At 56.8% G+C, this 19,419-nt stretch overlaps 2 protein-coding genes across 3 annotated transcripts; one reads left to right on the top strand and one right to left on the bottom strand.

Moving 5' to 3' along the window:
* The first annotated feature begins 4,669 nt into the window (after positions 1–4,669).
* Positions 4,670–6,926, top strand: OPRD1 (opioid receptor delta 1). The gene is made up of 2 exons (XM_017831061.1): positions 4,670–5,016; positions 5,845–6,926. Exons 1-2 carry the CDS (start codon positions 4,677–4,679, stop codon positions 6,375–6,377), a joined length of 873 nt encoding a protein of 290 aa, XP_017686550.1. The 5' UTR covers positions 4,670–4,676; the 3' UTR covers positions 6,378–6,926.
* A 6,451-nt stretch (positions 6,927–13,377) lies between these two features.
* On the bottom strand, positions 13,378–19,288 carry RCC1 (regulator of chromosome condensation 1). 2 transcript variants are annotated; one of them, XM_017831058.1, is made up of 10 exons: positions 19,274–19,288; positions 18,388–18,465; positions 18,108–18,295; positions 17,521–17,700; positions 17,339–17,435; positions 16,684–16,806; positions 16,372–16,527; positions 15,974–16,093; positions 15,439–15,591; positions 13,378–14,725 (listed from the first exon to the last, which is right to left on the bottom strand). In XM_017831058.1, exons 2-10 carry the CDS (start codon positions 18,455–18,457, stop codon positions 14,550–14,552), a joined length of 1,263 nt encoding a protein of 420 aa, XP_017686547.1. In that variant the 5' UTR covers positions 18,458–18,465; positions 19,274–19,288; the 3' UTR covers positions 13,378–14,549. The 2 variants fall into 2 exon arrangements, with proteins under 2 accessions (XP_017686547.1, XP_017686546.1); XM_017831057.1 differs by lacking the exon at positions 19,274–19,288 and adding an exon at positions 19,090–19,170.
* Between the last annotated feature and the right edge of the window lie 131 nt (positions 19,289–19,419).

Here is a 19,419-nt window from a genome sequence, read left to right as displayed (position 1 = left end):
CAGCTCCCCACTCTTTGGGTTGTGCTTTCAACCATCCTGCGGGGTGGGTGAGGGGGACAGGGGTTGGGGTGTCACTCCCTGACCTGACCTGACACCCGACAGGATTTTTCACCCGCTCGAAGCGGAGTTAAAAATGAGCCCTGGTCTGAAAAAGCAAACTGAGGTAATTGCAGCAGAGCCAGAGCCACGAGCGGTGTCAGGGTGAGGGATGGGTGTTATTAGACCCCCTCCAGCTGGTTCTGCTCGGCAGGGAGAGGGGAGGGCGTTTTAAAGAGAACAATGTCATGTGCAAACGACATCTTCCCTGTTTTACTCACCGAGTAACCTGATTCTACTGATCCACAGATCCCACCACCGTGGCTTCTAGCCCCCCTTTTTCCACCTGATTCTGGAATTAAACACAGAATCATAGAATTATGGAATAGTTTGGGTTGGAAGAGACTTTAAGACCATTCATTCCACCCCATGCCACTGGCAGGGACACCTTCCACTATCCCAGGTTGCTCCAGGCCCTGTCCAGCTTGGCTTTGAACACTTCCAGGGATAGGGAATATCTCCCAAGGAATGAATAAACACTGTCCTCCGAGCTCCTGGGTCAGGAGTGGCTGTGGTGACGTGCCCTCGCCCTTTCCATGGCCAAACCTGCCAGGAGCCTCCCAGGGTTCCTTGGCAGAGTTGTTCCACACCAGCAGGGTTTAGGCCAGGACTGGGGATGACCCGTGTCTGCAGGACGGGGCTGTGAGATGGGATCAGCTCGGGTTCAGACCTCAGTGCCAGGGAGATGTTGGAGTTTGCCTTGTGCCACCTCCCGCTGTCTGGGCAGGGTACCTGGGCAGTCTGGGAGCACGGCTGGAGCACATCCTGCTGGCTCAGGGACCCCCGGGGACCACGCTGAGTGCCAGGAGCAGGCGGACACAGGACCTGCTCCACAGCTCCCGGCTGAGCTCCACGAACGGACACCCAGCGAGCCAAGCTCAGCCAAACCCCAAATAAACCCCTGTCCGGAGCAGCCAAACCCATCCACGCACTGGGAGGGAGCCCAGCACACCCAGCACCCTCCCCACCACAGCTCTGGCCAGCATTGCCATTCCCACTGCTTTTAAAAACGCCCTTGGAAGCAATTTGCAGCTGCGAGCTCGGGCCTGTGAGTGCCCCCCATCCCTCTCGAGCCCATCAGCCCCCTGCCAGCTCCCACACAGGCTGCAGGGACAGCCGGGCGCAGGCTTTGTTAAGCCAGGCTCTGCCAGGCGGTGGCTTTTTAGCAGCTCCAGGAGTTTTTTCTTTCGCTTGTTATTCACTTTTTTCTTTTGCTTATTTATTTTCCGAGGGGTTTGGAGAGGGGGGGTCCCTACTTGGGAGTCCAGCCTGGAAAGCAGAGCTGCCCTGTGCTTGTTCCATCCCCTCCCTCCCCTCCTCTCCATCAACACCTCCCAGATTGTTCCGTTCAAGTGCGTGGTAACTTCCCAATCAAGGCACTCGCTTAATTACGAAGGGTTTGGCAGCCTGGGGAGCTCCATCAGCAGCAGAGGATGGTTCTCTCTAATGGGGGCAATAAACCTCTTCTCTGCAGCAGCAGCTTCGTTTGCAGCTCAGGGGGGGTCACCAGGATGGACCCCCCACCCTGGGCAGTGGGTTGGAACCTCAGCCCAAGCCTGGAAGGGGCTGAATCCTGCCCCAAAACCCTGGTGCTGAGGGATAAATTGTCATCCCCATCATCCCAGTTATCCCCATCACCACCTCAGTCAACCTCATCATCCCAGTCAACTCATCTCAATTATCCCCATCACCATCCCAGTTATCCCCATCATCCCAGTTATCCCCATCATCCCAGTCAACTCCTCAATTATCCCCATCACCATCCCAGTCAACCCATCATCCCAGTTATCCCCATCATCCCAGTCAACTCCTCATCCCAGTTACCCCCATCACCATCCCAGTTATCCCCATCATCCCACTCCTCCCCATCATCATCCCACTTATCTCCATCATCCCAGTTGTCACTGCTTTGCCCTCACCAGCCCCATCCTGCCTGGGGAGGGGGCAACAGCCTCAGACCCTCCTCTCCCCCACCCCTGGCACATCTGGCAGGGGTTGGGAGGTGCTTACCCAGCACATCTGGCAGAGCACAGAATGAATAACTGATTTTTTTTTTGCCCCACTTTACTCAAAAACCCAGAGCCCAAGGACGTGTGAATGTACCCGAACCGACCGTCTGTTTGCAGGAGAGGCAAAACCTGACAATGCCACAAATTCTCAGCTTTTTTTTTTTTTTTGTTTAACCTGGAAGGAAACTTTTCCAAGAGATGCATTTGCAAAAGCGCCTGGAAAATAACGCTAAAGAGAACTGAAAAGGACTTTTCAAGGGCAAGACATTTTTAATGCCGTATTTAAAATAAATAAATAAATAAATAAATAAATAAAAAGCAAAAAAACGAAAGCTCAACTCGAATATTTCCACCCTTGGGCAAGGGGCTGCCATTTGCAGCCGTGGTGAAGGAGACAAGGAACGCTGCTGGAGCTGGGATGAGCTGCTGTTTTCTATTTTTTTCCCAGGCAGAAACGGGTTTTGCAGCCTCCAGCTCCTGGTCCCCACTGACACGCTCTCCTGACCTGCTGAGAGGCAGAAAAGACAAATGGAAGGGGTTGGGCAGCACCACCAATCCCAGTCTGATTTCCATCTCTCTTGCAGGTTCCCTTCAGGGACTGGAAGGCCACAGTTAGGTCACCCCAAAGCTTTCCTACACCTACCTGCTGTCCTGGGGGCAGGAAGGGACCTTAAAGTCCATCTTGTTCCACTCCCCTGCCGTGGTCAGGGAACACCTCCCACTAGCCCAGGTTGCTCCAAACCCCATCCAACCTGGCCTTGGACACTTGGGGCAGCCACAGCTTCTCTGGGCAACCTGTGCTGGGGCCTTCCCCCCCTCACAGGGAAGAATTTCTCCCTAATACCTGATCCAAATGTGCCCTCTGCCAGTCTAAAACTGTCTTGCCCCTGTCTGCTCATATAAAAAGTCCCTCTCCATCTATTTTATAAGAACTCCAAGGAAACCCACCTTTTCATCCAGCAGCCAAGGGTTTCTCTCCCCGCTCCCTGACCCACCCCAGCGATGCCACGGGCAGGTTTAGCCGTGCACAGAGATGCTTGTGTGCAAACCCCGTTCTTAATTAATTAGGGTGCATCCAAACGAGCTCGAGGCTGCCGAGGATGCTCAGAGCTACAAGGATTTGCTGGAAGGGAGCACAGGGAAGGGCTGGAGCCGCTGGTGTAGCCCTGCCCTTAACCCAGTAAAGAGCCACAGAGCTGCCCCCACCCGATGTGTTGCTCTTTGGGGACCCCCAGCAGACCCCTCGGCATTCACTTCCAACCCACCACAACACTCAGAGCATCCTCTTGAGCAACTCCTGCGGGGCTGGATGCTCCCAGGATGCACACACACACATCCCTGCTGCCCTGGCATCCACCAAAACTTCGCCTCATCCCTTCAGGAACGGTTTGGGCACGCAGGACCAGGCGTTTCTCTTGCCGTGATGTGACAAGGACCAGAGCCAGCCCTTGCCAAATGCCCCAGGAGAATCAGCCAGGCTTCCCCAAAGGTTCTGGAGCTCCAGGCTGGCTAATTGGGCTGCTTCCAGATGGCCTGTTTCCGGGGGTAATCGATCCGATTTCTGCAGGGAGGCAGGCTGGATAATCACGGGTTACTGGGTGGAAAATCAGGTGGAGGAGTTCTTTATTCCTTTATTCCTTTGAATAAAGGCAGGCGTGGATTGAGTGCCACCTCCCTGGACATGGGATGACCAGGGTCCCAGCCCCATGTTCTGCAGGGTCCCAGCCCCATGTTCTGCAGGTCCCAGCTCAGTACGTGGGAGTGTCACCCCTGCTCAGGCACCAGGATTCAGTGGGTGCCATCCCTGCCCGTGACAGGGGGTGGAACTGCATGAGCTTTAAGGTCCCTTCCAACCCAAACCATTCTGGGATTCTGTGATTTTATGACTTTAACACACACTAAACGCCTGCAAGAACACAAGTGTAGAATCATAGAATCCCGGAATGGTTTGGATTGGAAGGGACCTTAAAGTTCATCTCATTCCACCCCCTGCCATGGGCAGGGACACCTTCCACTAGCCCAGGTTGCTCCAAGTCCTGTCCAACCTGGCCTTGAACACTTGCAGGGATGGGGCAGCCACAGCTTCTCTGGGCAACCTGTGCCAGGGCCTTCCCACTCTCACAGGGAAGAATTTATCCCTAATATCCCATTTAACCCTGCCCTCTGGCAGTGGAAAGCCATTTCCCCTTGTCCTGTCACTCCAGGCCCTTGTAAATAGTCTCTCTCCTGTAAATAGTCCCTCTCCATCTTTCCTGTCAGCTCATTCAGGCACTGAAAGGCCACAATTAGAACACCCTGGAGCCTTCTCTTCTCCAGGCTGAACAATCCCAATTCTCTCAGTGTTTCCTCACAGCAGAGCTGCTCCATCCCTCTGATCAGCTCCGTGGTCTCCCCTGGACTCACTCCAACAGCTCAATGTCCTTCCTCAACGTGCTCCCTGGGGCACCTGGAAGGGCTCTGAGCACCCCGATGCTGCAGAAAGGTCCCATCACGACATGTCCCTGTGCCCCCTCCTCACCGTGTCGAGCGCCCTGACCCCCTGTGGCCTCTCCCTTCCCCAGGTACACCAAGATGAAGACAGCCACCAACATCTACATCTTCAACCTGGCGCTGGCCGACGCGGTGGCCACCAGCACGCTGCCCTTCCAGAGCGCCAAGTACCTCATGGAGACCTGGCCCTTCGGGGAGCTGCTCTGCAAGGTTGTGCTCTCCATTGACTACTACAACATGTTCACCAGCATCTTCACCCTCACCATGATGAGCGTGGACCGCTACATCGCCGTGTGCCACCCGGTCAAGGCCCTGGACTTCCGCACGCCGGCCAAGGCCAAGATCATCAACGTCTGCATCTGGGTGCTCTCCTCCCTCATCGGGGTGCCCATCATGGTCATGGCGGTCACCAAGACAAAAGGCAAGTGGCTTTTTGGGGACACGTTCCCTCCTGTCCCATCTGTGCATCCCAGGGGTGATCTGGTGAACTTGACACCCAGCCCTGTAGCAGGTTTGGGGTCAGTGTGGGTACCTCTCTGTGGGACCATAAATGTGCCATGTTGTGGAAAAGGCAGCATGGTGTTAGTTTTCCATCTTGGAAACCATCCCAGAAATTGCCTTCCCTTCCCCTTAAGGCTGGGACACCACACCCTTCCCCATCTCCAGTCCCACCAGTGCCTCTGCCCCGCTCCTGGGGTGCAAACTGGTTAGAGCATGGTGCTAATAATGCCAACCACTGAACCAAGGGTTCAACTCCCATGCTGGTCATTCCCTTAAGAGTTGGACTTGATGATCTTCGTGGATCCCTTCCAACTCAGAATATTCTGTGAATATCTGAAATCAGGTTCCTAAAAACACCCCCGGTAGTGCTGTGAAGTCCCCAGCTGGCCCACACTGAGATCTGCAGTTCCAGTGTGGGGACAGCAGCCCTTGGCTGCTGGGAAAGCTCTGGGCATCCCGAGGAAGGGGACAGGTCTCAGTAGAAGGTGACATGGGGATGTGTCCACCACAGGGGTTGGGAGGATGCAGCGTGGGGATGGCCCAGGAGGCTCTGCAGGGAAGAGGTCACTGCACCCCCTGCATCCCCTCAGCACCCTGTGGGCTGGTGGCTCTGGGGAGCCTCTGCCAAGAGCTGGCAGGTGGGAATGCATCTCCTTGAGGTTTCAACGTGCCCAGCCACGACCAGAAGGCCGAGTATCCAGAGCAGAGCCTCCCCCAGCTCCCTCCCTGACCCTCCTCTCCCCCACAGATGGGATGGTGCTGTGCACCCTGCAGTTCCCCGACCCTCCCATCTACTGGGACACCGTCACCAAGATCTGCGTCTTCATCTTCGCCTTCCTGGTGCCCATCCTGGTCATCACCATCTGCTATGGGCTGATGATCCTGCGCCTGAAGAGCGTCCGCCTCCTCTCGGGCTCCAAGGAGAAGGACCGGAACCTGCGGCGCATCACGCGCATGGTGCTGGTGGTGGTGGCCGCCTTCATCATCTGCTGGACCCCCATCCACATCTTCGTCATCGTCTGGACGCTGGTGGACATCGACAAGAAGAACCCCTACGTGGTGGCCAGCCTGCACTTCTGCATCGCCCTGGGCTACACCAACAGCAGCCTCAACCCCGTCCTCTACGCCTTCCTGGACGAGAACTTCAAGCGGTGCTTCCGGGAGTTCTGCCTGCCCTTCCGAGCCCGCGTGGACCAGAACAGCTTCTCCCGCGCCCGGAACACCACGAGGGAGCGGGTGTCCACCTGCACGCCCTCGGAAGCCCCCAGCAAGCCGGCATGACTAGGCGTGGGCAGCCCCCAGCGGGGCTGCCGGGGACGCGGAGGGGACGACCTGCGCTCGGAGGTCACCCAGGTCACCACCACGGAGTTCTGAGCAGAGCGGTGGCACCGCTGGGTGACGCCCCGGGGGTTGTGCCCACAATGACTGCAAAGACTTTGGTCGTCCCGGAGAAGCGGGATGGGGGAACTGGGACTCGCCAAGCGGCGTAAGGAGAGGATCGGGACAAGAGGCAACCCGGGCAGAGCTGCTCTTGCTGCTGCTCCCACCTCAACCAAGGCCACCCAACGAGGGCTCTCACCCTCCCAAACGTGGCTCTCTGCAGAGCCCGGGACACCAGGACTGCAATGTCCATGTGCTTCACCTCCTGGCCAAGGTGGCACCATAACCCATGGCAAGAGGGGAAACGCTCCTGTGGCATAAGGGGACTGTGCCAGGGGGTGATTGTAGGACCGTGGAATCATTCAGGTTGGAAAAGCTCTCTGAGATTGTGGAGTCCAACCATCCCCCAGCACTGCCAAGGTCACCACTGCCCCATGTCCCCGAGTGCCACATCCACATGGCTTTAAATCCCTGCAGGGATGGGGACTCCACCCTTGCCCTGGGCAGCTGTGCCAGGGCTGGACAACCTTTTCAGTGAAGAAATGTTTCCTAATATCCAACTTAAACCTCTCCTGGCATGACCTGAGGCTGTTTCCTCTGCCAGATCATGGGACTTCAGTCCATCCCTCTCTGAGCTGTGTCCAAAAAAACAACCAGAGCTGGGAAGAGAAAACGATGCCGCTTCAGAGACTGTAATTAAAGAGCTCCAGCTCCACACCTGGAGTCCTTCAATCTGGGACTGCTCCCAGAGAAGAACTTTCTATCATTAATGTCATTAATCTGTTATTTAGAGACCTCTGACTGCAGCCAGGGCAGCCCCGGACATGGGTGTGATCCTGGGAATGCAGCCAGGCCACACCTGAAGCTCACCCTGTACCATGTGCCAATGCCAAATTCCCCATGCCCACTGTCCATCAGGGTGACAGTGAACTGATGAAGATATTAAGCCTGAGAAGAACCTCATTAAGGGAGCAATTTGTGGGGACTCGAGTTGCTTCTCGCAGTGCTAAAGCAATTAGGATGGAATAACAGGCAGTGCCAAGGGCTCTCCCTTCCCTGCCCATCAGGAGAAGGATGAGCAACAGCACTGCCCAGATTTCCATAGCAGAGCCAAAAAGGATTGGATGGGGTTGTGTTATTTTTTTTTTTAGGAGAAGATGAAAAAACGATCCCCTTTCTTTCACAGTTCCCCAAGCAGGGACAGAGGCTGTGCAGGCACCGAGAAAGGACCCACAGCCTACAAGAGGCAGAGATTTGGGGGTTTCAGCTCTCATCTGGATGGAGCAGCATACCCCCCAGAGGCGTGGCTGAGCTCCAGCTCCCATCACATCCTGCAGGAACCACCATCCAGGAACCTCTGGACCACACCACCTGCAGCTGAACCATGACTGATGGGTCCTCCTGCTCCCTGAATCCCCCCTCAGCCCCGCGCCACATCCCTGAGCCACCACTTTTCCTTGCTGTCCCCCTTCCCACCGTCATTGCCAGGCAGTCAGACAGCCCGGGGAGGAGGAGGGGGATGCTTGGAGGAAGCAGGAATGGCAGTGACTGGACAAATTGGTGCAGCTGGAGGAAGCAGGCGAGCGCTGGGGGCACCTGGGGCTCATGGGCTGGAGGCAGAGCCTGCCTTGTGTCTGGTTTCTCCAGTTGCATCAATTTAGGCTAATAACGGCCATTACCTCTCCTCAGCAGCCCCACCTTTCTCCAGAGCCTGTGGAAATTGCAGCCTTCCCTGTTAGGAAGACATGAGGCAGCCAAAACCAATTTCTTTTTCAAAGGAATCAAATAGGGTGAAATTGCCCATTTGGGTCTCAAATTGACTGTGCCAGCGGATCCTCCTCCTCTGCCTGCACTCTGTCAACCTGCCACAGGCAAAAGCCTCTTGCTCAGTGTTACATCCACTTGGACATCTCCAGCTCATGCCCAGGGCTCCTCAGGATCCCTCTGCAGGCACAGATGGAGTCCTGGATCACTGGCTTGGGTTCCTCATCCTCTGCTGCCACAACTCGTGGAGCATCGGGTGAGGGAAAGCAGGGCCAGCTCCAGGGCAGGAACTGGGGGGAAACCCCCGAGGTCCCACAAAGCTGAGCTTCAGCTCCTTGAAAAGAGAGACTGAAGTGTCCAGAGGATTGCAGACCATCCTTTAGCTGTCCACCCCCACCCACCCCCAGGGCAGAACCCTCAGCAGCCTGTGGTGGGAAAGGTTTGGAGCTGGTTGATGGCGAGCACTTGACCATGGTGGGATTTCAGGATGTCCCACCAGGCTGGACATCCCACGCCGTGGAGCAGGACATCTCGGGGTTCTCTCCTGGCTTGAGCATGAAGCTGAATTCCAGCTTGATATCTCAGTTTAGGGGGCACCCCTAAAAAACGTGGTGACCCTAAATCAGTGATCTCTTCAACCCGCCAGTGCCTCAGCGCTCCCTAAAATCCAACCCCGTGATCGAGGCTGGGAATGGCACAAGGGAGAGCAGCTTTTCCCACCACAGGGAAGGAACAGGGACACAGGGAAGGTGAATCCTGCCATCAGGGATGAGGCATCTCTGTCCTGGTGCAGCCCCTCCGAGGACATGTCATCGTGTTGGGGGGATGAGGGAGCCCCCCACGAGTGCTGGGGCCCGTGGGCTGCCCTGAGGCTCCAAAGGCAGTTCAGCCCCCCCATTTCCTGTCCCCACGGGGCCTTTTTTCCATCTGCCGAATTCCCAGCCTGCTGGGAAACGTGCCTGCCGTGGCCTTAAAGCGGGTTAAGAGGCTCCAAGTCATTATTTTTTAAAATGCCGCCGTGCTTGGGCAGAGCTCTGAGCCCAGGACACAGCGAGGAACGCGGTTTTCCCGAGCTCCGGGTTTGCTGACTGAAAGAAAGACAGAATATTCCCGGGAAAAACGGGACATGGCCGCACTGGAGCACATGGGGTGACACGTGGATCTTGAGCATCCCGACCTGGCAGCAGCCCAGCAGGGATCTGGGGGCTGATCCAGCTTCTCCCCCTCCCAAAAACGCAGCTGCTCCAGCCCCTCGGTCGGGCCGGGAAACTGAGGATGAATCCTGGCCCAGGGAAACGCCACTGGGATGCTCGGAGGGAGCTCTGTGTGTACTTATATAAATATATCTGTATGTATATGTGTCCATAGGTGTATGAAGTCAAAGTGACCCCGAGGCCCCCCCACCCCACCCCCCTGCTACAGCAGCTGCCCCGTGTGTGATGGAGCTGAGTCCGCCGGGTCCACAGCACCTCACAAAGTGCTTCAGCCACTATTTCCAGCTCCAGCCCTCGGGATTTCGGGCCTTTTCAGTGGCATTTCTGTAAAGGAACCCTGCTTTCTAAAAAACAAAATAATAAAGCAAAACAAAATCGGAGATAGGAAGCAGTTTCCAGCTCTCCCGCGACTCTCGGGCATTGAAAATGAGCAGGGTCTGGCTCAGGGGGGTGTTTTGGGGAGTGATGGGAGAGGAAACACCCTCTAAATTTACTCTTTACTCCTCCCCGTGAGGGTGGTGAGGCCCTGGAATGGGTTTTCCAGAGAAGCTGTGGCTGCCCCGTCCCTGGAAGTGTCCAAGGCCAGGTTGGACAGGGCTTGGAGTTACCTGGGACAGTGGAAGGTGTCCCTGCCCATGGCAGGGGTGGAATGAGATGAGCTTTAAGGTCCCTTCCATCCCAAACCATTCTATGATTCTAAATTCAAGTTCCAAAAGCTCGCACGGACTTGGAAAAAAATCACCTTTGTGAACCCCTGAGGCCCTTTAGCTGAAGTTATTTCCAAGCCTTGAGTAATAAAAAGCCTCTGTTGCTGCTGGTCATCAAGATACAATTTTATTTTAACACCCCAGCAGCTCAAAATCTGGCCCAAATTACATTTTTTGCAATTTAAATGCAAATGAGGATTTAGTGAAAAAGCAACAGAAACGGGTGTTGGAGCCTGAAACTCCTCTTGGGCTTAATGAGACTTTGCATTTTAAGGTATTTCTCACTTCTGCCCTGTCGTTTGTGAGTTCCCAGGGAAGGGGGAACCATAAAGAGCACAGGGTGGGCGTGTGAAATCCAGAATTCCAGCCCCGGGGTGGTGGAGCACCACTCCAGGACCCCTCTCCATCTCCCAGCTCCCTGGGAAATCGGAGCCAGGCACCGACTCCAGCGATTTCACAGCCCAGTTAAACCAGCAGCTGAATAATGCAGCGACCTGTGCCAGCACACGGGAGCTGCCACTCACCTCCCAGCTATTCCCAGGGACTTCTTCAGCCCAAAATCACGTTTTCTGCTGCAGAAAACGTCCTTTCCCCCTTTTTTCCCTTTACTTAATCCACCGAATAATGAGCCCTGATGTATCAGGCTTTATTTTTACACGTGTGATTAATTGTGATGACGCTGGTTCCTTTGTCTGCAGGTTTAGGTCGATTTTGGAATTGCATTAATAATGCAGATGGCAATGAGTGGATTTGGCTTTTCCTGGGGAGGATAGGGGTGAGATCTCCCACCCTCCTCGCTCTGGGGCAGCCAGGGGATGCATCCAGGCTCTCGGCCCTGCAGGGACACTTGTCTTGCAATTCATCATTTAAAAGGGGAAAAAAAATCATTATGAATAATCCCTAGAGGTTTGTTTTTTTTTTTTTCTCCTTTCAGAGTTACAAATTCTCTCAGTTTGTGCTTTTTTTTTATTCCCTGGGCAAATGGGACGGGGAGGAAGGGAAGGGGGATTGTGGGAGCACTGGGGCTCCTCTGGGCAGGGATGGAGCCACAACCCCATTCCCTCAGCTCCCAAGGGACGTCCTGAGCTGGGTGAAAAGTTTTCCTTCTTTTTGCCCTGTTGTTACAGGAGATGAACCAGAACTTCAGCAGTTTTGGGAGGGGGCAGAGACACCCACACATCACTTATTTCAGCCCAATTCCCGTCCCCAAGACACCCAACACGCTCCTCTACCAGGAACCACACCAGATAATTACTTATTCCAGTTATCCTGGGATGTACTGGCCAGATTCCAGCCTTAATGACGGGATTCAGGGAGGTGACACAGCCCAGTGCAAGGACCAAACTCTCTCTGTCGCTTGCAGACCCATCATTAAACCCCGACAACAGGCAGCTTGGCCATAATTAAAGCTCGTTTCCTCTTCCAGGCAGGAAAGGGAGAACAAGAAAACAATCCAGTGTCCTCCAAACCCTCCTGAAGACGCAATTCCCTCCTGCCAGATCCTGCAGCACCACTGCATAGGTAGAGTTTTTGCATCCAAAACAGCAACATGTTAAAAAAACACAGAAAAAATCCCCCACAAACCCCTCAAACAACACCCAAAGTGCTTTTATTCTGGGGTCAGAACAGCCCCACACCACCAGGGCTGATCCTCTGCAGAGGCTAAAGCCCCCAAATTCCACTTTCCCACCTTTTGTCTGTAAATTAAAAGCCTTTTATGCACTTCCAACAGCAACAGATGGGGACTGGGAGTGCAGGGTTGGAGATGTTGACTGGGACCCCGTGGCAGTGAAGAAGGGTCTGGAAGGGTGGAAAACCTCCATCACGGACCAAGGCTGGATCCTGACACAGCCAGGGGTCCCCCCAAACCCTCCCCCAGGACCCAAATTCCTCCTCCTCATCCCCAAAACGCCCCCGATTCACTCAGTGAGTGCAAAACCTCGTTAATGAGACATTTCCCTTTCCTCAATTAAGTTATTTTCCTTCATCCCCCCTCTCCCCCTGCTGCGTGGGGGCTCATCCTTCCCCCAGTTTCCAGCAGCTTCCCACTGAAGTGTCACTCTGGCTCCCAAGACAACGGGTGGCTGATTCATCAGCTCCGAATATTTTAAATCCCATTGTTCTCCTCAGCCCTTCTTCCCCACCACCACCCCGGTTTCTTGACAATACCAACGGGCTCCTCATTCACAAGGGGATGATCTCCCCCCTAAAAAAAGGGAACTGCCCACACCCGGGGGATGGACACAAAAACCTGCCCGGGATGGGGATGGGGAGGGACTGGGAGCACTGGGATGGGAGGTCTTGGCTCCCAGGTTCCTGGCAGCTGAGGCTGGTTTTGGAAACAAGACCTTAATGTTGAGCTTGTCACTGGGAATCTGGCCCAAGACAAGAAGTAGTTTCTCCATCAGATATCCAGGTCCAATTTCATGGAAGAGCATTAAATGGTGAAGGGAGCAGCAGGATTAGGGAACACAGCCCATTCTGGGTTGGATCCCTGGCAGCAAAACATTCCCTGTGGGCCCCACACCCAAACTTTAGAGGGGAAAATAAAGCCTTTTGCACGCCCAGGACTGAAACCACCAACAGAAACACACCTTGAGTGGTGGAAGGTGGGAGTCCCAAGCCCCCCCCAGTCCGTGCTGGACCCCCACGAGGCTGTCCCTGACTGTAATCCCAGCTCATCCCACAGCTCCCGGTGCCCAAAGCCCGTCCCAGGCCAGAGGCTCGTTGAGGAACCAGCTCCTGCCCAAAGTAATTAAGTGTAAACAGAGATCTGGGGCTCGGGTCACACGAGGGTGTGGGAATTTGCTCCAGTCACACCAGGATGTGGGAATTTGCTCCGTCGGTGCCAGTCTCCGTGCTGGAGCACAGGATGTCCAGCTCAGCTCCAGCTGTGCCAGGACCCTCCCGGCCGTGCCGTGGGCTCGGCTGTGTCCCTGGAGACCCGGAGCCCCCGGGGGTGGCCGGTCAGACAGGCAGGGAGCTGCAGGGAGGGTGACAGGGACGGCAGGGACCATCCCCTCTCCCTGTTCCCAGTTCTCCCAGTCCCACGACCCAGGAGCTCCCAGCGCCTTCTCCTGCTGCCATCCCGCGGCCGTGTCCCGGCACTGCACGGGAACACCGGGACACGGCGGGGATCACGGCACCCCTAAACCCAGGCACAGGTCCCAGGGGAGAGGGCTGCCCACCATTCCAAACCACAGGAAAAGCCTGGGCTTACAAAAAGCTCAGTTTATTCCAAATGTTAAAAGATGACACGTTTTTCTGTTCTTTCTGCCTTGATTATTCGACCAAAATACATTTTCTTTTTAAAAAAAAAAAAAAAAAAAAATTCCAACCCCTTTCTGAACCATTGTACAATCCCAGGATTCACACATCCCACAACCCCCCCTCCTATTGCTATAATTCAGCTCTTTGCAGACTCCTCCTCACTCCAGGTACCGGGAAGGCACCTCCTGGAAGGAGAGGATGGGGCAGGCCAGGCACAGGGAGCGAGACCAGCTGGATCAGGGAGGTGATGGGGGGGAGGAGTCTCATTGTTTCGAGCTACTCGAAACATAGCTGGGGGTTGGGTGTCTGCTCAGCGAGGCCCTGACAGCAAATAAAAACTCTTTCCTCAGCAAGGGAAAGAGAAAAAAAAAACCACTAAGTTCCCACCCGTGGGATGGATTTTGTTGGGTTTCCAAATGGAATGGGAAGGAGGGAGAGTGGCCAGGCCTGCAAAAAGCAGTGCTGGAGGTGGCTGCTCCAGGATGGAGCCTCATTGCCTGGTGGGTTTTGGCTCAGAACTGTGAGGGGTGGGAGGCAGGAGCCCCCCTTCCCATTCTCTTCCAGCAGTCACAGTGTGCCAGGAATCATGCAGCAGTGTTCCCCCTTGCCAGGCAGGATCTCCCCACTGCACCTGGATGCAAGGATAGAGCTCCCTTGGGAACGTTCCTGCTGGGCTGAGATCCCCCTGGAACGAGCTCAGAGGAGTTTGGTGGGTGGCAGTGGACAAATCCAGGCTGGAGAGGTGAAAGGTGTTCGGGTGAAGGCGATGGAGGAGCACCCAGATGTGGGGAACATGCTCGGGGAGACGCCCAAGCCCGACTGTGCAGTGAAGAACAAGACCTTCGGCTTTGCCAGGCTGGGAAACATTAAAAAACCAAGACGAGAAGAAGTGCAAAACCCATCCAGGCACAGAGTTGGGATCAGTTTAGGACCGAGCCGATCTCGGGAGCTGACAGAGCACCACGGGCAGACAGACACAACACTTGCAGGGAGAACACAGGAGCACTCCCTGCTCCAGCAACGCCGGGCCCGGTCCCAGGAGCTTCCTGCCCTCCCAGAGCTGGAAATCAGCCCCCCCGAGGCGGGTGGGAGGTGTGAGGGGTGTGTGGGTCACTTCATCAGCTCTGCTCCCTGTCCCTGACCAGCAGCACCGTGTGCTGCCCTCCGCTGGACACGGCCAGCACCCGCCGGTTCTCCAGCTGCTTCCCTGTCATCTCCACCGGGCTCCACACGTCGTCCTCCTCCCCGGTGCCCAGCTGGTAGTTGGTGCCCATTCCCCAGGCAAAGGCTCGTCCTGCAGCGGAGGGGAGGCAAGGTTTGAGTTCAGGATGGGCTGGAAAGGGGAACCAGCACCCAAATGCAACGAGACCCAGGCTTGGTCCTAAACTGGATGGGTTTTCCACTTCTTCTGAGTTCCCAAGGGAACCCAGCCCCAAACACAAGGGGACCCAGCACCCAAACCAACAGGAACCCAGCACCCAAGCCCAAGGGAACCCAGCATTCAAACCCAAGGGAACCCAGCACCCAAACCCAAGGGAACCCAGCACCCAAACCCAGGGGGACCCAGCACCTCAGGCAGTGGGGTTTCTGTGTGCCAGAAACACAGACAAGGAGGAAGAGGAGCCTCAAACAGATGTTCCATCATGCAGCCAATTGGGAGAAATTACTCCTTTTGGGAAGAAAACCAAAGCCACGGCCCCCTCCAAACCATCATTCCCCACAGACACTGTGCACAGGCAGGTGCAGCACCAGAGCACAGGGCTCTGGCAGCAGTGGAGTCAGAGAAGGGACTGGCAGGCCAACAAGCCCCTCCTGGTAAACACCCCGTGACCAACCCTGTTGCCACGGGTACACAAACATATCTGAGCAGCCACCGCCCAGTTGCCCACAGGAGACCAGCACCAGGACGTGGCTGCAGTCCCAACCCACTTGGCAGTGTGTGAGGGGCTGGCTGGATGCAGGGGGGCCGGGATGGAGGGATGAGGGGCACTCCCAGCCCCCACTCACCGTCACTGCTGACGGCGTATCCGACGGACGCTCCGCAGGCCACCGAGATGATCCTGGGGAGCTCTGGGATCACCGTGGGTGTGCTCTTCTCCTCTGCCCCCGTCCCCAGGCCCAGCCGGCCGTACTCCGCCCTGCCCAGGCTGTAGGCTTTACCTGGAGCACAAGGGACACACGGGACAGGTGACCTGAGAGGGGCAGAAGCTGCAGCAGGACACAGCCAGGCCCTCTCTCCCCAGGTGACTCCTGAAGGAGCATCACTCCTCCCTGCCACACCCCAGAACCCAACCAGGAGGGGCAGGGTGGGACAGAGACGCTCGAGCTCCCCAAAACCAATAGGGTGGGTGGGCGCAAGAGCAGAGCCCACAGGTGACTCCAGGCTCCTCCCTGCCCTTTGCTGCAACCTCACACCATCCTTCTTGCCTTGAATACTTGGAGGGCTCCAGCACATCACCCTCACCCCAACACCTCCCTGGCCAGGACGAGGGCCATGGGAGTCCCCCTTGTCCTGCTCAGTGTGATTCCCAGTGCCACTCACCCTCGGAGTCGACGCAGACTGTGTGGTGCTGCCCACCAGAGAACCCGACCCAGGACTTGGTGGAGTTCTTGAAGCAGGTGAGGTTCTGCGGGGAGAAGCAGGGCTCGGTGTCCTGGGTCCCTGCGGGGTGGGACGCACAAACCCGGCCGGATCAGGGCCACGGGCACACACAGCCCAGGCCAGGCTCCCCCTCTGACCCACCCACCCTGGGGCTCACCCCCCAGACACCAACACAGCAACCCCCCTCTTGAGCCCCCAGATAAATTTCTGCTCAAACTTGTCGGTTGTGGGGGCTGTGATCCCCCCACCCCAATTTCCAGCTCCAGTCTGTCCCCAGTGTCTAGGATTTGGGGCACCCAGGGCAGCACGGGACTGGCAGGAGATCTGGAGGGACTCACCCAGCTGGTGGTAGTTGGAGAGGCCAAATCCATAGATGTGTCCCTCCTGTGTGACAGCAAAAGTGAAATAGGCCCCACAAAAGGTGTCCTGGAAGCGCATTTTGGTTCTCCTCCCTTTGCCTCTGACAGGGACGAGCTGGGGGACCAGCAGCCTCTCTGGGGACAGGAGACAAGGTGTTACACAAGGATTATTCACTCACTGCATTCAGGTCACTGATTACACACAAGCACCAGGGACTGGGTCCCTTTGCTCCTCTGGAAAGGCCAGAGCTGGGGCCAATGGATGCAGGTCAAAGAACCAAAGCCACTCACGCAGCCCTTTCCGTCCTCCTCGGTTGGCAAAGAGCGCTGGCACCCTGCCCAGCTGGCCCTGCTCGCCACAGCCACACGTGAACAGGTCACCATCCACCGTCAGCATCACCAGGTGGTCATTCCCTGGCAGAGGAGGGAAGGAGGAGTCATGGAGAAGTGTTCAGCAAGCCCCAGAGGCTGGATCCCACAGGCAAACCCCAGCTTGCTAAAACTCAGAGGAGTGTTTATTGCACCTCGACACCACTCGTGGCACAGCTTAAAACCCCAGGATTTCCCTCTTCCTGATCCCAGGAAACTTCAAAGCAGTTTCTCTGGGAAGGTTTAAGGGCACAGGTGCCCCCCAAACTCCCCCATGCTCTGGACAAGCTCCATGGCTGCTCAGCTCAGCTTCCCCAGGCTTCGCAACCTTGAGGTTGTGGTCAAGGTATTTTACAGCAGATTGGGTCAAATATTAACTTGATATGTTAATCTGTGGGGGGCAAAACCATCTGTTTGGGCTAAAAGACACACAAGAGAAGAGCAAGCACAGCCTTGCACCAGGCTTGGAGCAGCCAAGAGGGTGGAAAAGGTCACGGACCTTCTGGACCTTCACTTTCCCCCAAGGGTTGCGACACCCTCGTGCACCTTCCCGACCCTGCACCCCCCCAGGGCTCACCTGAGGCTATTTTAACAACGGGGGCATCCAGCTGGAGCAGCAAAGGAGTGGAGCTTGTCTTCATGGGCTCCAGCAGGCCAATCACCCCGTTGTTATCCTGGGTGGAGAGACAGACACAGGGTTGTGAGTCACCGGAGCAGCTGCCAAAATGGGAGCTGCCAGCGCCCCAGGGAGCAGCGTACCCGGAAGGAGCCCCACACGAAGACCCTGCCGTCCTCGGTCAGTGCAGCCGTGTGACTGTCCCCTGCTGACACCTGCACCACCTTCTCCTGCAGCTCCACTGGCCCCGGGGAGGTCTCAGACCCTTCCTCCGAGGTGTCGCGCCCCAGGGCACCTTCGTCGTTGCAGCCAAAGGTGTAGATCTGCAGATGGAGAGGGAGGGGTTGGAATGGGGCAGGGACACCTTCCACTATCCCAGGTTGCTCCAAGCCCCATCCAACCTGGCCTTGGACACTTCCAGGAATGAGGCAACCTGTGCCAGGGCCTCCCCACCCTCACAGGGAACAATTTCTTCCCAATATCCAATCTAAACCTACTCTCTGTCAGTGTGAAGCCATTCCCCCTTATCCTCTTTCTCTTCTCCAAAGTCCCCCTCCAGCTCTCTTCAGTTACTCCCTCTGACACCCTAAAATTTCATGGTCCACATGAGACCACACTCACCCCAGAGCTGCAACAAGACACGAGCAGAGCAGTGCCCAATCCACCCCCCCAGCTCAGAACATCCCCTAGGGCTCGGGGGGGAAGCTCAGCTCCCCTGCAGTGCACCCACCTTGCCTGTCTGGCCCAGGCACACCGTGTGCATCCCTCCAGCCTCCACCTGCACTACCATCTCCGGCAGTGTCACCAGGGCCGGCTTCTTCCTCTCCATGATGTCCTCACCCAGGCCCAGCTGGCCCACGTTGCCCTGGCCCAGGGTCAGCACCAGCCCCGGCTGCGTGCGGTGCGAGGGGTGGCTGACTGTGGGGAGAGAGAACATGTAGGGGTTAGGGGTACAGCCTTCCTGGCAGAGTTCACTCCTGGAGGGGAAAACCCTCCGGGGTTTTCCTTACCTTTAATTTTCTTCCTCTCCAGAGGCTCCTCCTCCGGTGCCGGGTTCTTGGCAGTGCGTTTCCCCGGCATGGTGGGACCTAGAGGTCACAAACAGGGGTCACCCACAGGGCCAGTGGTGTTTGGGGTGTCCCCTCCTGCCCCAAAAACCACCTGAGGGGCTGGGGAATGAGCTGGGCTTTGAGAAATGATCCTTGCTCCCGTTCTGGGAGAACGGAGGGTTGTTCCCTGCAGGTTTGGTCCACACTCCCTGTCCTCACTCTGTCAGGTCCAGGAAGGCAGGGAGGGAAGGGGAAAGGTGGAGGGGAAGGAGAAAGGGAAGGGAAAGGGAAGATCGAAGGGGAAAGGAGGAAATGAACGGGGAAAGGAAGAGAAAGTGAAAGGGAAGGGGAAAGGAGAAAGGGAAAGGGGAAACAAAAGGGAAAACGAAGGGGAAAGGAAGAAGGGAAGAGAAAGGAAGTGGAAAAGGAAGAGCAAAGAAGAAAGGGGGAAGAGAAGGGTAAAGGGAAAAGGAAAGGATGACGGGAAGGGAAAAGGAGAGGGAAAGGGGACACGAGGAGCCAGAGGCAGCAGCACCCCGCGAGCTCCCCCTCTCCCTAGCCAAGCCGTGTCCATGTCCGTGTCCCTCTCTCCCGTCCCGACCCCCGAGCCCCCCCCATCCCAGCCCCTTCCCGCCATTCGAATTCCCCGCGCCGCCGCCTCACGTGGGGCCGCGCAGGCCTCGGCCGGGCCCAGCCTCTCCTCGCGCGGGTCGCCGCTGTCCCTTCGACCCGCCCGGCTGCGCCGAGGCCGGCTCGGTGCCCTCCGTGCCCGCCGTGCCCGCGTGCCCATCCCAGCCCGCCCGCTCCCGCTCCCGCTCCCGGCCCGGCGCCGCTCGCGCTCCCTCACCGCGCCGCCAGCCCACCTGCGCATGCGCCAGCGCCGCGTGCCGCGGGAGCCGCGCGAAGCAGCGCCCCCTGGCGGCGGGCGGGCACCGGGCGGGGACAAACCGCCCCGGGGGGGACAGAGGGACCGACAGTGGGGACAGAGGGACC

The sequence above is a fragment of the Lepidothrix coronata genome, unplaced genomic scaffold, assembly GCF_001604755.1.
Source record: "Lepidothrix coronata isolate B3197 unplaced genomic scaffold, Lepidothrix_coronata-1.0 Scaffold187, whole genome shotgun sequence".
In the NCBI taxonomy this organism is placed as follows: domain Eukaryota; kingdom Metazoa; phylum Chordata; class Aves; order Passeriformes; family Pipridae; genus Lepidothrix; species Lepidothrix coronata.
This window is presented reverse-complemented; position numbering and strand designations above follow the sequence as displayed.

Excerpts from the sequence above, each read along its gene's own strand:
- OPRD1 (XM_017831061.1), top strand. The coding sequence starts at position 4,677 with ATGAAGACAGCCACCAACATCTACATCTTCAACCTGGCGCTGGCCGAC. Across the intron at positions 5,017-5,844 it reads GGCGGTCACCAAGACAAAAG|ATGGGATGGTGCTGTGCACC; the intron begins GCAAGTGGCTTT and ends TCTCCCCCACAG.
- RCC1 (XM_017831058.1), bottom strand. The coding sequence starts at position 18,457 with ATGCCGGGGAAACGCACTGCCAAGAACCCGGCACCGGAGGAGGAGCCT. Across the intron at positions 16,528-16,683 it reads AGGAGGACGGAAAGGGCTGC|AGAGGCTGCTGGTCCCCCAG; the intron begins GTGAGTGGCTTT and ends TCCTGTCCCCAG. Across the intron at positions 14,726-15,438 it reads ATACGCCGTCAGCAGTGACG|GACGAGCCTTTGCCTGGGGA; the intron begins GTGAGTGGGGGC and ends CCTCCGCTGCAG.